The sequence below is a fragment of the Typha angustifolia genome, chromosome 13 (genome assembly GCF_048772165.1).
Source record: "Typha angustifolia cultivar Huaian chromosome 13, ASM4877216v1, whole genome shotgun sequence".
NCBI lineage: Eukaryota > Viridiplantae > Streptophyta > Magnoliopsida > Poales > Typhaceae > Typha > Typha angustifolia.
In genome coordinates this window covers 14,313,409-14,327,316 of record NC_133251.1, presented here as the reverse complement: position 1 = coordinate 14,327,316, position 13,908 = coordinate 14,313,409, and the positions used below count along the sequence as shown (strand labels likewise).

At 34.4% G+C, this 13,908-nt stretch overlaps 2 protein-coding genes across 2 annotated transcripts; one reads left to right on the top strand and one right to left on the bottom strand.

The window, feature by feature from the left end:
- The first annotated feature begins 298 nt into the window (after positions 1 to 298).
- On the top strand, positions 299 to 1,460 carry LOC140773671 (CASP-like protein 1F1). The gene is made up of 3 exons (XM_073116356.1): positions 299 to 751; positions 834 to 936; positions 1,115 to 1,460. Exons 1-3 carry the CDS (start codon positions 567 to 569, stop codon positions 1,349 to 1,351), a joined length of 525 nt encoding a protein of 174 aa, XP_072972457.1. The 5' UTR covers positions 299 to 566; the 3' UTR covers positions 1,352 to 1,460.
- Positions 1,461 to 1,532: 72 nt separating this feature from the next.
- Positions 1,533 to 5,553, bottom strand: LOC140773670 (zinc finger protein CONSTANS-LIKE 14-like). The gene is made up of 4 exons (XM_073116355.1): positions 4,683 to 5,553; positions 3,122 to 3,349; positions 2,022 to 2,302; positions 1,533 to 1,939 (listed from the first exon to the last, which is right to left on the bottom strand). The coding sequence occupies exons 1-4, from the start codon at positions 5,406 to 5,408 to the stop codon at positions 1,825 to 1,827; spliced, it is 1,350 nt and encodes a 449-aa protein (XP_072972456.1). The 5' UTR covers positions 5,409 to 5,553; the 3' UTR covers positions 1,533 to 1,824.
- Between the last annotated feature and the right edge of the window lie 8,355 nt (positions 5,554 to 13,908).

The window sequence follows — 13,908 nt, the reverse complement described above, 5'->3', positions numbered from 1 at the left end:
TAAATTAGATTTTGTTTTCTTAAATAATATATCCATAGGAAATACCGCTCTTGTGATCCATGAAATTTATTTCTAATTTATATCAATTTAAGATTCAGATTCTGTGCTTGTTGTCAGATACTTCACATTATAGAATTAACTCACCAAGCACCATGCAAATAAAATAAAATAAAATAAATGGGTACGTATATATAAAGTATATATACACAAAAATTGACCCAAAAAAAGAAGAAGAAAAGAAACTATGTTTTCACTATTTTGAGATTCAGAATTTGGATAGAGTCAAACCATCCTTATATATCAGATAATATTGATCGTGTTCAAAGGAAAATATATAAAATAAATACAATCAAAGCTATGAAAAACGCGCAATTGATGCAGTGTTGTCCATTCGACAACTGCCGCAACCAACCTTTTTTTCTGTTACTTCTCCTCCTCCTCCCTTTTATCTCTCTCTGTCTCTTCCTCCTCCTTGCTGTCCTTCCTTTTCTTTTACTTCCTTCTCCCTCCGAGTGCGAGCGGGATTCCAGACACCATTGTTCTCCACCACGCAGGAGGCCGTCGCCATGGATCAAGAAGCAGAGACGAAGAGCATCCGTAAGAAGTACGTGGTCACCCATGTCATCCTCAGGATCATTGCGTCGGTATTCGCGCTCGCGGCAGCACTCATCATGCGGCTCAACAGAGAGACCGCCGAAGTCATTCCTGGGATCTTCGTGAAGGCCAGCTTTAAGCAGTCCACTGCCTTCGAGTACGACTACTTTGCGAAATAATTAAACAAAATTCTTTATGTTATATTTAATTAATTACGCGGTCTCTGTCTCTTTGTGGAGGTTCTTCTTGGTCGGCAATGCAGTTGCTTGTGGGTATTCGTTGGTGACTCTGCCTTTCGTCTCTAATCTGGCGGATGGTTACGTGTTACATCTATTCGATCTGGTGAGTTATTTTATTATCTTCACATTTATGTGCTATTCCATGTTAATGAATCAAAAGGTCTTTTTACGTACCACTTTGTTAATTTGCATATATATAACTTCAAATTCTACTCTGGTTAATTTATAAAGCTATATATATATGATCAAGGTTGATTCATGATAACCCCTTTTCGTGGCAGATGATAATGAGCTTGTTGATGGCTTCAGCATCGGCGGCGACGGCGATCGGCCATCTGGCGAAAGTAGGGAATGATGACATTGGATGGAGCAAGGTTTGCCCCTACTATGAGAAGTTTTGCAACAGAGCAGGGATCTCTCTAGTGCTCTCCTACATTGGTTTCTTGTTCTTCCTTGGCATATGCGCTATGGCGCATGTTCACAAGACTAGAAGAGCAAAATTGCTTGATCACTTTTAGATGTTCTTTTGTTTCCCTTGTCCCAATGATATTGGTATAATGGCATTGCAATTTACTCTGGGGATAATTGGCATGGTACTTAATTTGATGCTAAATCACATTGTGGCATAGAGAAAATATATATTCAGTGTAAGGGCTTAATATATGTTGGAAATGTAATAATGTCAGACGAGTACCAGTCTCACCATAACTATACCACGCATGCATTGAATCTCTTGAATATAAGACATACAATGTTTCTCCCATGGCATAGTAGGAGGAAATCCTCATAATAGTATGGCAATCCTGGTGTTTCACTTATAAGATTACAACAAAAATCCAGTTACCTCTCCCAGGACTAGGTTAAACCTAATTGTAATAATAATAGGACATCGATAGCGAAACAAACAACAGATTGCTCATCTCAGAGCTACATTGATGTGGTCAAAACAAGAGGTATTCACAGGGCAAAGTTGGCTGCGACAAGGGCATCTTCAACCTCCATTCGCGACATCCAGAGCTTCGGCAGACTTCACAAAACGACCCTTCACTCTCTTTCTTGTGTCGGCCCTCAACTTCCTGGACTCGTAGCGGATGTGTTTCTCATACCTGTGGAAAGTTCAGACGAGAAATTACATTACATTGAGAAATTGTGCTGCATATTGACTTAATCAGGAGGTTAATTTCATGCCTGCGATTTTTCCTCTTCTCTTTGTAACGTAGCATTGCATTGCCTCTGTTCTGAGCCATCAACTCGCTGTCGATTTTCTTGGCTTGTCTTACTGTCTCACTGTTAACGAGGGGCTGTTCCCCGAAAGAAATTTGTCTGACACTGCCACCAGTCACAGGATCATGCGAAGATGACAATGGTCGGACTATAGCTGATACGTGATTTCCAGAGGTTGTCGGTTCATCCACTGCTGAGTTACTCGAGTTGCTCTTCCATTTGCTGGCCATGTTAACTGCACTTAACTGGAGAAAAAGGACCAGGAAATGCCAAGATTATGTCAGTACTTTATAAGTATCCATTCAGAATGAATATTTAAGAGAATCATCTCGAGAAACAAAAAGAGAAGTCAAAAGGACAATTTTTAGATCTCTGTTTCAACAATAGAAACCAAAAACACTGTCAGGCCTATGGACAGGAAGATCTTAACTCTTAAGGATGATAGCAGCAGCCATCTGGTGCTTCATGTATGACCAAAAAGGAAGACCAAGTGAATAGGTGGACTTGCACAGGGCAGGGATAAGTTAATAGTGAGAGTGATGTGACAATATTTTGTAGCTATGTGATAGTCATGCAGGAAAAGCATTGAGAGATCTGACAAGACACATGAAAGGCCAATCAGGGTGATTCAGTGCAGCAAGCTGCAATGTAGGTGATTTAAGGGAAAAAAATCTCAACAAAATAATTATTCGTGCTAAAAACTAATTAATGGTAAACCAATGAAAATTCTCTTTGATTATATGTCTTTGTAAGCCTTCTGTTAATTTCAGAAATTATACATTTACTACATTCAGCAGCAGTCTTATGAAATCTCATTAAGTTAAAAGTTAACACAAAGCTTTACTTTAAATTTCAAAATAAGCATGATGACAAACTAAAATCCATTAAGCAGTCTAATAAGTAAATACTGAAAATCTCCATCTTTTCTGAAAATTGATTACCAATATAGCTTCCCAGTTTTTGCTTCAAACAATGTCTTGATTACGGATTGCTTCTTTGATGTGGTACTTGTGACCAATAACTAATAAGAGCTTGAGGAAACAAAAAGAAGAAATATGACTTACATGTTGCGAAGATACACTATGGATATTAGATGACAAGAGATCCTCATCAGCTGAAGGACAGCTTGTATCATAAATGTCTTCTAAGACTTTCGTAGTCGAAAAGGAATTTTCCTTTAGAACATCATAATAACTTTTGATCATAAAGCCTCCACCATTGGTACCATATCCAATCTCAAGTGTAGAAGATTCATTCTGATCCCTTGATCTTCCTAAATTAAAATCCCATATCTGTCATGTATTTATCGGAGTATCAGTTGCAGGCTGACCAATAAAAAAGCAAGACCATATAGTTTGACAATAAATAGGCAAATAACATAAATAAGAAGACCAGATTCAGAACAGCAAGCCCAATATAACAAAGCTTATCATCAAAAAGGACCACCTACACTTTTAGTTGCGACTTGATGTCTTAAGTGATAATTTAACAAAAGCTTCTTTCTCTAAGCAGATAGATGCATTGAATGTAGGTAGAAGGATAAGCTTTAGAAACTTTCGCATAGAGAATTCAAAACAGTAGAAGTAATGTACCAAGAGGTGCAATAATGAGCGTATCTACTTCACAGATTTAGAGAAAATGACATTTCTACAGAAGTAGCATAAATATTTCGTCATTTACCAAAGTCAAAGCATCAAACCTCCCAAGAGTCAAAGCAAAGAAGAAAAAAAAGGAAAAGAAGAAAGGCAACTATAAACTCTCATTACCCTACTAATCCATCCACCAACAAACATAGGCAAGTAAAATAAACACACTTCAAAAGGAAGTTATAGCAGCTCCATGATTTTTATGGTTAAGAAGAAAGGAGGAATACATGTACAAACATGCGAATATTTGGTGGAGAAATGGCATGTTGTGGCAGAAGTCAACGCTGCTGCCTCTGATCAGGAAACAGATCTTTTGAGTCACGTAGAATTATACGATCAGATTGTAACTTCGCTCCATCTTAGGGGAGGCTCTACATTGAACTTGCTTCAATTTTAGGAAAAATAACAAGCTTTAATAAGAAAAATCAAGAAGAAACTGGATAAGGGGAAGAAGGAAGCGACCAGATTAGCTCTCTCATCCAGGGCAGTGCAGAACCATGTGACCCCTGGAAAGGGCATTACCGTTACATCGCAGATAATAATTTTTGAGTACCTTCAATAGGGCAAGGGCAAGATCAAGTACCCTATAGTTTCAAGTCATGGCACATTTCTTAAACTCATTATTAATGTGGAACTATTGCAGGATTTAGATCTGCTCTCTTGATCATCCATGATGTAACTATTAAAGTGGAAAGATCCAAGCTTTGGCTAAAAGAGAAAGGATCAAGGAGGCGGGAACCTATTCCAGAGAAACCCCATCGGCAATAGCAGCCTTCACGTTAAAAATCCTATCTAACGGTGAAACAGGGCTGCGGTCTTTTAGTCCAAAAGAAGGAAAAAAAATCTACAAACGAAGCCCATTGGGTTGTATTTGATTTGTTAGAAAACAAATAATCCACCAATTTTCTCAATCATGTACTGTCGATGGCGAACAAATTCAAAAATCATTTCTTTTTCTAAACGAAGAAAGGATTCAGACCTGAGTAGAATGATCAGTGGGGCCACTGCAATCCCACATCAGCTCTTCTTCCTCCACAAGCCGATCGGTCCCCTTGAGCTCCACGCAACTTGAGGGTGGGAGCATGAGCAAGGACGTGTACGCCATCTGCTGCACCTGCGACGCCTGCGATTGATCCACGTGTCCTCCTCCGCTGGTCCGGCACGGAGTCTTCGGCGTGAGATCTGATGGCGGCGGTGCGCACTCCCCCTCCTCCCTCCTCGCCATCTCCACCAGCTGCTTGAAGAGCCCCTCCCCCTTCCCCGCCTTAAGCAACGGGGAGGAGATCTCGGACGCGACACAAGGCACATAGAGATCGCGGAACACCGGATCGACGGTCAGGATCGAGTAATCGATTCCGGCGAAGAGCGGGTCGAGGTCGAGGTCGAGGCCGAACGAAGCGGCGATCTCGAGGGCGGAGGGGCATCCGGAGAAGCCCTCGATGGGGATCTTCCCTGCGCCGGACTCGCAGTCGCATCCGGTGCAGAGGAAGGCCGCCGAGGGTGCTGCGCGGGAGGCCGCGGGGTGGGAGGCGCAGGCGTCGCAGAGCGGGGAGCGCACGTGCTTGCGGGAGAGGGCGTTGGCGGCGTGCACGTGGCGGTCGCAGGTGAGGCATAGGCGGGCCGCGTCGGCGCGACAGTGGAGCACCGCCGCCGCCTCCCCGCAGTAGTCGCAGGGGCGGCGCCTCCTCGAGTCCTCCTCCTTCATCGGTGACCTGAAGCCCTACACCGTTTACCCTACTACACCTAAACGAGAGAGAGAGAGAGAGAGAGAGAGAGATGAAAGGCGAGAACTTTATAGGCGGCAAACCTCTCTTTCCCTTCCCCCTTTCTCTCTCTATAGACTGAGATGATGACAGTGAGGAGAGGCAGCACATGCGGAGCACGAGGTCGTTAAAAGGAGCTAAACGGTGGTTCCGATCTCCTCTCCAGCATGGAGCACCAAAGCCCATTCCTTGCAGACGTGTCGTCTGTTAATTAGACGACAGAGGGTAAAGATGGCGTGCAGGAGGAGGATTCGGTGGGGTTGGAAGGGAAAATATCTCTCGCTTTTCGCTGAGCTGGGAAAGTTTTACAGGAGTCGCTATCAGATGCGTACGGGGAGGTCATTTCACTCCCCGATCCCCGTCGCTGTTCATTTGGGGGCTTGGCAGCGAGGATCAGCACGGGCATAAATGCCGACATGGATGGATAAATACATACATCCGTTGACACACGGAATCCTTCGTATTTGTTACTGTGACCCGATTTGGTTTTCTTTTTTTCTTAATTAAAAAAAAAAAACCCGCTAGCCGGGACCAAGAAAGTCGTATGCTCTACCTCACTCTCATACAATTAATTATTGTGAAAAAAAATTGTCTATGTGTCGGTGGTTTGACTTAATAGCTCAGTTGATATTTAACTGTATTGTTAATTTGAAAGAGTAGCTCGATAGCACAGCAGCTCGAAGCAATGTCTTAGCGGTGTTTTAGAGTAATAATTTTTCGATGCACACGACTTGAAATATAAACTAATCGATTTAGTAATATTGGCTAAAGATTGATGGGACATAAGTGTTTTTATATGTAGAGAAAGATGACTATTTATTAAGCCATATCTAGCCTTCGAGCTTTTTAATAATAAAAAAAAGTTTTTATGAATATCTAACTAGTTTTAGTAAAATTGGTAAGTAACTTTCATATGATTAAGGATATATTAGGACTTACTCCAATTCTAAACAATTACTGGAAAGAAAATTATTTAATAGATTAGTAGTTTGGTTTAACAACTTATCTAAACTCGATCGATGGTTTGACGATACAGGTTTGAAGCAATAATTTAATAATTCACATGACTTAGACTCCTAGACCAAGCCACTTATTATATAACTTCATCACACTCTATGATAAATATTTTACATATAATTAGCACTTTAATCCTTATGGTTTTGCTTAATTTCATAAAATTTATACGTACTTTTAACTTAAACATTTAACTCTAATGTGATATTGATAAAAAAAATATAATTATTATAATTTTCATTATATTTGACCAAATTAGAGTTTAAATTTGAAGATCCTCGTTAAAGATAAAATTACACAGATTTAGATAAACTTTTTAATATATTTAAAATAATATTAGTCAAATTTTAGATAATAAAAATCCGACAAAAATACACATCTATTAAATATATTTAGCATATTTTTATCATTCGAAGTCTAATCGATATTATTTTTAATGCTTTAGAAACTTTATCTAATCCTCCGTAATTTTATCATTAATAAGGGTCTTAAAATTCAACCACTAGTTTAATCTAATATGATTAAAAAAATTAACTATTGTATTTTAGTATATAGACAACCCGGGCAGCTTAGTTGAAATACACAGAGAATTTTGTGAAACTGAGAGAGATAAAATATAATATATATATATATATATATATATATATATATATTATATATATATATATATATATATATATATATATATATTTCTATTTTGAATTAAGATATGGTCGTAATGGTAGGTCCTGTAAGCTAATTAATCATACACTAATAAATTATTCAATACATCGACAAAAATAGTAGCAAGGGGGAATCAAATGCAGATGGGCAAGGAAAAGGTGGGTCAATGGAAACTTTTCACATTAAATGCCAAGGTGATGACTTGTGACTTCTGAGCATGAGAGATCAACTACTCTTTGTGGGAGAATGTGATCAATATATATATATATATATATATAAATTATGTACATATAACCCTTGTTATAGTTTGACCAAAATTTAAAAAGACTATGAACTTTTTTTGATATTATTTAAATTTTCTTGTAATTCTAATTGATGTGCAATTATTAGTTTTCTTCATCAAAAACTAAAGGTGAATATGATTTTCTATTAAAACTATCAACCTTTTGACCAGTGTGTCTTTCATTTAATATATTTTTGAAGTATCTATAATTTTAAAAAATATAAGTGTGAGAAATTAAGTTAATTTTCTAATTAGTTGTGTGTAGATTAAAAGGGTATTCTAGTGTTTCTATTTAAAATTAGTGTTAAGCTGTTGCATGTAGGTTATAATTATAATACGGTTGAGGCTGAGTGATAAAAATAGAAGTTTAGAGGATACTATTTCTTAATGAAAACTAGTTGGCATTATTAGAGAGATTAAATCATGGATAAAGTTGAGTGCTATATCTTCCATCCATCATGAGACTTGGCCAAGTTAGGACCACTAGGAGATACCAATCTAGAGGCATTTATTACATGAAAGTGAAATAATAAGACATCAACTTAATCCCCCCCTCCCTCCCCCCACCCCAAAAAAAATAGCTACAAGTATTAGTTCATTTGTCATTCATCAACCTCTCTCTATATTACAAGGATTATAATTAATAATGCTATTCATCTTATAATTTTCGAATAAAATCTATGTATCAAAGACCTATTTTTATTTTACCGTGGTAATAAAAAATATAGAAAATTTATATTTACAGATTATACTATATATTTTTACTATTTACAAATCGAGTAATATAATTTAATAAATACATGCAAAAAAAAAATATAATATTCTCAAATTAGATATGTTAGTTAAACTTAACTAAGCTCATAGGTTAAGCTAGCTATATTAGAAAGATTATAAAAATATCCTCAGCTAAGTTATATTTTTATTCTTTTTATAAAAGTAAATTTAATGGGATGCTTTCATCTGTTCGAAACGGTGTTAGTTCAAATCTAATCCATACTTTTTGCACATATTCATCAAATCATAGAGCTCGGTTTGTCGATATTAAAAATATAGGGTGTAAACTATAATTTTATTAAAATATAAGGTGCTACGTGCAAATTTCTCTAAAAATATTATGGCTTTTAAGATATGAGACATGCCATGGGGGAAGATTACAGACTTGAGTTTGGACACAAATTGGATTATTTGTTAGAAAATCTCCAGGAATATAGGGTTGATTCTTAGCCTCTGCAACAACTTTTGACAAACTATATATATATATATATATTTTCCACCCTAATTCTACCAATATTTTAGCCAATTATTAATCTATGGACCACTATATCTTTCATTCATCTGGCAAGGCTCTGGTTTAAGTTCCTTTTTTATTAATTAGATAGTTGATGCAGAGATTGAATTGACACACAATTCACAATTTGGAGCCAATCTAATGAAGAAATAAATTGTAATTTTGCCAAAACATTTAAAATGAGGCAAACATAGACAAAGATAGATCTAATTGTATAAGATGTAGTAAATTTTAGACCGGCATTTTAATTAAATAAAAAAATTAAGATATAATTTTGTCTAATTCAATGATATCATTCCGAGACCCTTTGATTCAGACCGCAATAATAAAAAAGTTGCATTTGATATCTGGGACCCACAACAAGGTTGTGGGTGGGTACCCACTACCTAAAAGCCCAGGTGGCCCAATAGCAGCAGTCATTTTCTGCTCCATTTGGGACATCTTTAAAATTAAATAAATCCTAGTTTCGAAATCATCTTCCAAGAGTGCAAATTAATAAGTGATTAAAAAGAGAGAAGAAAAAAATAAATTAATATCTGAGAAATGTGAGTTTAACATCATATTGGATATTTGAGAAATATTAATATGGTATATAAGTGTCGAACTTCTTATAGGCTTCGGTCTCTGAAAGTGGTACCCATTTTGTAGGTAAATGATACTATACAACTTAACTCACATACACATATCGTTCAACTCGGTTCGGTTCTCACGCTTAGGTTAAATCCAAATTTACCATTTGCATCATTTTATTGTGTTCTAGAAGCAATTGATAGAAGATGAATTGATCTTAATGAGATAGTGTTCAATATTAGACTCGACTACACAGATTTTGTATTATATAATTTATAAATTTATTTATTTATTTTGGATCAAATTTGTCGTGACTTTTAAAATTAGATTATTACCGCTAACAAAATTAAAATAAAATAATGCAATATTTATCTATTATTCTATAGAAAAATTATATTAGCTTGCTACCTGCTAACTTGTCACCCTTCAATTAATTATCAAAAAGGAAAGCATGACATCCTATTTGAAAATTAAAATCATAAGCATTATACTAATGCCACCTGTCCTAATACATTTATTATATTGTAACACCAATAAGTGCATTAATGAGGGCTTTGCTTTATTAAATGTTTTTATTTGGCTTATTCTTATATGCGTCATGGGTGACGTTTTATGCTATTACTACACCGTTCCGTATAACGGGGGTAAGAAGTTATTAATTTAATAAAATGGATAAGATAAATAAACTTAATTGGAATAAGATAAGCATACTGGAATAAATTTATACCGAGATAGTGGGAGGATAGTTGCTTTATTAGAATATACGTGACATCTACCTCAATATAGAAGTCACAATTTGGGAGGTGTGCTAATGTTCCCTTGGAAGGAAACCACAACTTAGATTAAGTACAACTCTATCATAATCTTAATCTTGATCTTAATCTTAATCTTGATCTTAATCTTGGTCTAGTAGGTCAGATGCATTGACCATAGGGACTAATTTTAGTTTTATTTATTTATTTTTTTAAAGTTTGAATCCATTATTTGTGGATCTAGAATCATTTGAACCTAGATTAGTCGCCTTTAAAGCTAATTAGGAGAAAATCTCCTAGGAATATTAAGTCATGAGAGTGAATTACATACAAAATAAAGTGTTTTTTCTTTTGTTTGAAATCATTAATGCCATATTAATTTTTATAATCTCAATTTATAATCATCCATTAGTGTCACGATTTCAACTTAACTAGTTGGCATTTTTGTTAGGTTTGAACTAATTGATTTATTCTTATGATCTCGGCCCAACTTTAGCCCACTAGATAAGACTATTCGTGGCTATATTCGGCCCTTTAATGTAGGATAAATGGATAATCTTATTCATGGATAAATAATTACTGGTTTTGATCTCTAATTTATTTTATACTATATTTTTGTGTTATTTATGCAATTATACGACATAAAACCACGATCTTTAATAATTTTCTTTGAGTTATTCAAGCATTATTTTGTCTTTTAAACAAAGTAAAATAAAAAATAAAAAAGAGTTGGAGGAGAGCAAGATTAGATCCTCATGAGCCCATGGAATTTCAAAGTTTCTTTCTAACAATTTGCACAACCAATGAGCTTAATCATAATTAGAAAGGTGGATGAGATTAGGAGGGAAGAATTAGTAAATGAGATTAGGAGGGAGGGTGGAGTTAATCTAATCTCTCTTTGTTAATTATATGTAGATGTGGAAAGAAGCATTAATTAGAAGATAACACCTAGAGTTTATACTAGAAAAAGAAGAAGAGAAGTCTAACACGGTGATAAGAGTCTTATCTAATAGCCAAGGATAAAATGCTAACCTTATTGGAGGTTTAATTCGCTTCAAATTAATTAACCTTCATGTGGTCTTATAGGTACTCTCCCCAATTAAGATCTCTTCTCCGGCCTTATCTATGTCTACAGATGTTTTTGCATTAATATGATATATAGTGATCAACCATATATATGTGCTTGATTACTTATTTGGGTTGATTTAATCAAAATATTTCTTATTATCAAAGTTAAAATTAAAAGATTATATATTCACACTATATTCTATTTCAAATGATCGATATATTAACTTGTTCATCATAATATTACTTAATTTGTTGTGTATATATATAGATATATATGGTTGCTTACTCTTCTAGGTTGATTGAACCGAAACATCTGTTATTATGAATCTTATATATAATAACGGTGGTTCAAAAAACATGGTTTAAAAAGCTAAGCTAAACTTCAAAGGTTGTTCCATGTTAAGTGATTATAATAATACCTATCATAATCTTACACTCTCACTATATCCAATTTTAAATATTATTAGAACTATCAAATGCATGTGATCGATATATTAGTCTGACCTAACCTCTTTTTTTTTTCTCTGAAAAAGTCAAGGCAAGTGTGTGATACCCGACAAGGTTTCTTGGTTTGATATTTTCTTCCAACTGTTGGATTTTTCTATCATAATCTCATTGTTATAAACATGTCTATTTTGCTTTCTTAGTCTGCTACTCTGTGTCCGGAGACATGTCTAATATAATTTAATTTCGGTCTCTTTCATGTCATCATCCAGAACGAGAACTTAATTTGAATAATTCAAGTACATGAGGGTCTTTTGTTCATGAGGCTTATCTTGCCATTTCCTCTTCTTTTAAAATAAAAACTAAGAGTAGAATAGTCAGTTTACTTTACTGTGGTTTATAAAACTCTTGTATATTTTCAACGCAATTATTTAACCCTCTTACGGTCTTGACTAAATAGAGAGCGAATACAGACCGAACGTCAAATAATAAAGATATAATCAATATATGTTTTCATCATTTAGTATTTGATCAGTGTTACTTTAGATGCAGTAGAAAGTTTATCCAATCATCTACAACTTTGTCTTATCCTTTTGATTTGACCGAACAGTGCTTAAGTTGAAAGTACAAGAACTATTCTTCGGAATAACTGAACTGGGCTCAGATTCAGCACCTTGGCATCTACTTTAATTAAATAGATACCAAAACACGTTCACTCAATCTTTAATTGAGAGAAAAGAAAATTGCATCTTGAAACATACTAAACCAAACGCCCCTACAGTGACTGCTTGGGGTGTCAACCAAGGAAAGCAAAATGAAGTTGAAAGGTGGATTTAATTAAATATCTTAATATTTGACTGTCGTGGTGGATTTTGGAGCTTAGCATATGCATACATGATAAATATTACCAATAGTAGTCGTGGAAGTGAGGATAGCAAGACTTCATTAGGTTGCCACTTTTCAAACACAATCTTCTTGTGATCATTCTATTTTCTCTTTTTTTTTTTTTGTTGGTTGAGAGGGGCCATGGAATAATTTTTATATATATCATCTTGTCCCTCTTGATTATTATTCAAACTTATGAGACACTATGTTCCAAGGATTTGATGAATTTTCTAATGCATCTAAAATAATATTGTTTGAATTTTAGATAATATAGATACGACGAAAACATACGTCTGTTCAACGTGTTTTTCATACAGTTTTTTTATCTAAAATCTTATCGTTGTTATTTTAAATGTGTTAGAAAATTTATTTAATATTTTATAACTTTGTTTTTAATAATAATATTTAAATTCGACTTATAACTTAGTTAACCAGGTAAGTAAAATATTTTAGTCTAAAATATAAGAGGTAATTAATATAAATAAAACTAGATAGGGTGAAGTGGTACTGGAATATTCTAAACTGGTTCAGTAAATAATTATATTTTTATTATTTTATATCTAATTAAATTTATTTTTTTAAACAATTTAAAATTAAAAAATAAAACTACATCCAGACAGGTTTTATAAAATCGAATTACATATTTTCGAAAGAGTTTAATATTTAAAAAAAAATCGTAGAAAATATACAAGAATTCCTTTAAAGTTTATTGTATAATTTGTACTGGAGGAAACCTGAAGTAAATTTACTAGAAGCCCCTCTTATACATAGTTGAGACAGCTTGACGCAAATCAAGGTAGAGGGTCATTTCAAGTCAACTCACTCTTGATCAGCTTCTAAGGTTCCTAAGCTTAAACTTTGTCATACTAGGCTATGATACTAGGATAGATCATAGCTAACTTAGATTAATGGGTTTTAAAACTCTTTTCTTTTTTATTATATAATAATTGCCCATTAAAAAAATGAAAAGTAGGTTTCAAGTTATACAAGCAAATAATAAATACATAATACTTATTTCTTTTTATATATATATATATATAGGTTCAATAATATTATTATCTTCATTGATCGATTATAATAAATTAAAATGAAGAATATATTAAAAAAATCAGCATAAATCATAACACAAGGACCAGTGCAAAAAATAAATTAAAAAATTTAAAAAAAATCTCATGTCGTCGTGAATAAACATCACATCTCGTACTACAACTTCGATCCATTTATCCCCCAACTTAAGATAAACGTGGACGGCGTTATTTATTAAAAGGTGACATTGTGGTATTTAATCCAATTATTATAAGCGCACCTCACAGACCTAATCATCATCATCATCATCATCATCATCACGCGGTTGGCTTTGTTTTCTTTATTTAACTTTCTCTTTAATTTAAAAAAAAAAATAAAACTCTCGCTTTAATTTTGCAACTACCTTGCTGAAGTGGATGATCCACGTCAGCAGAGTCGTATATCACACG

Excerpts from the sequence above, each read along its gene's own strand:
- LOC140773671 (XM_073116356.1), top strand. The coding sequence starts at position 567 with ATGGATCAAGAAGCAGAGACGAAGAGCATCCGTAAGAAGTACGTGGTC. Across the intron at positions 752-833 it reads AAGCAGTCCACTGCCTTCGA|GTTCTTCTTGGTCGGCAATG; the intron begins GTACGACTACTT and ends CTCTTTGTGGAG. Across the intron at positions 937-1,114 it reads TGTTACATCTATTCGATCTG|ATGATAATGAGCTTGTTGAT; the intron begins GTGAGTTATTTT and ends TTTTCGTGGCAG.
- LOC140773670 (XM_073116355.1), bottom strand. The coding sequence starts at position 5,408 with ATGAAGGAGGAGGACTCGAGGAGGCGCCGCCCCTGCGACTACTGCGGG. Across the intron at positions 2,303-3,121 it reads ATAGTGTATCTTCGCAACAT|TTAAGTGCAGTTAACATGGC; the intron begins GTAAGTCATATT and ends CTTTTTCTCCAG. Across the intron at positions 1,940-2,021 it reads GAGAAGAGGAAAAATCGCAG|GTATGAGAAACACATCCGCT; the intron begins GCATGAAATTAA and ends AACTTTCCACAG.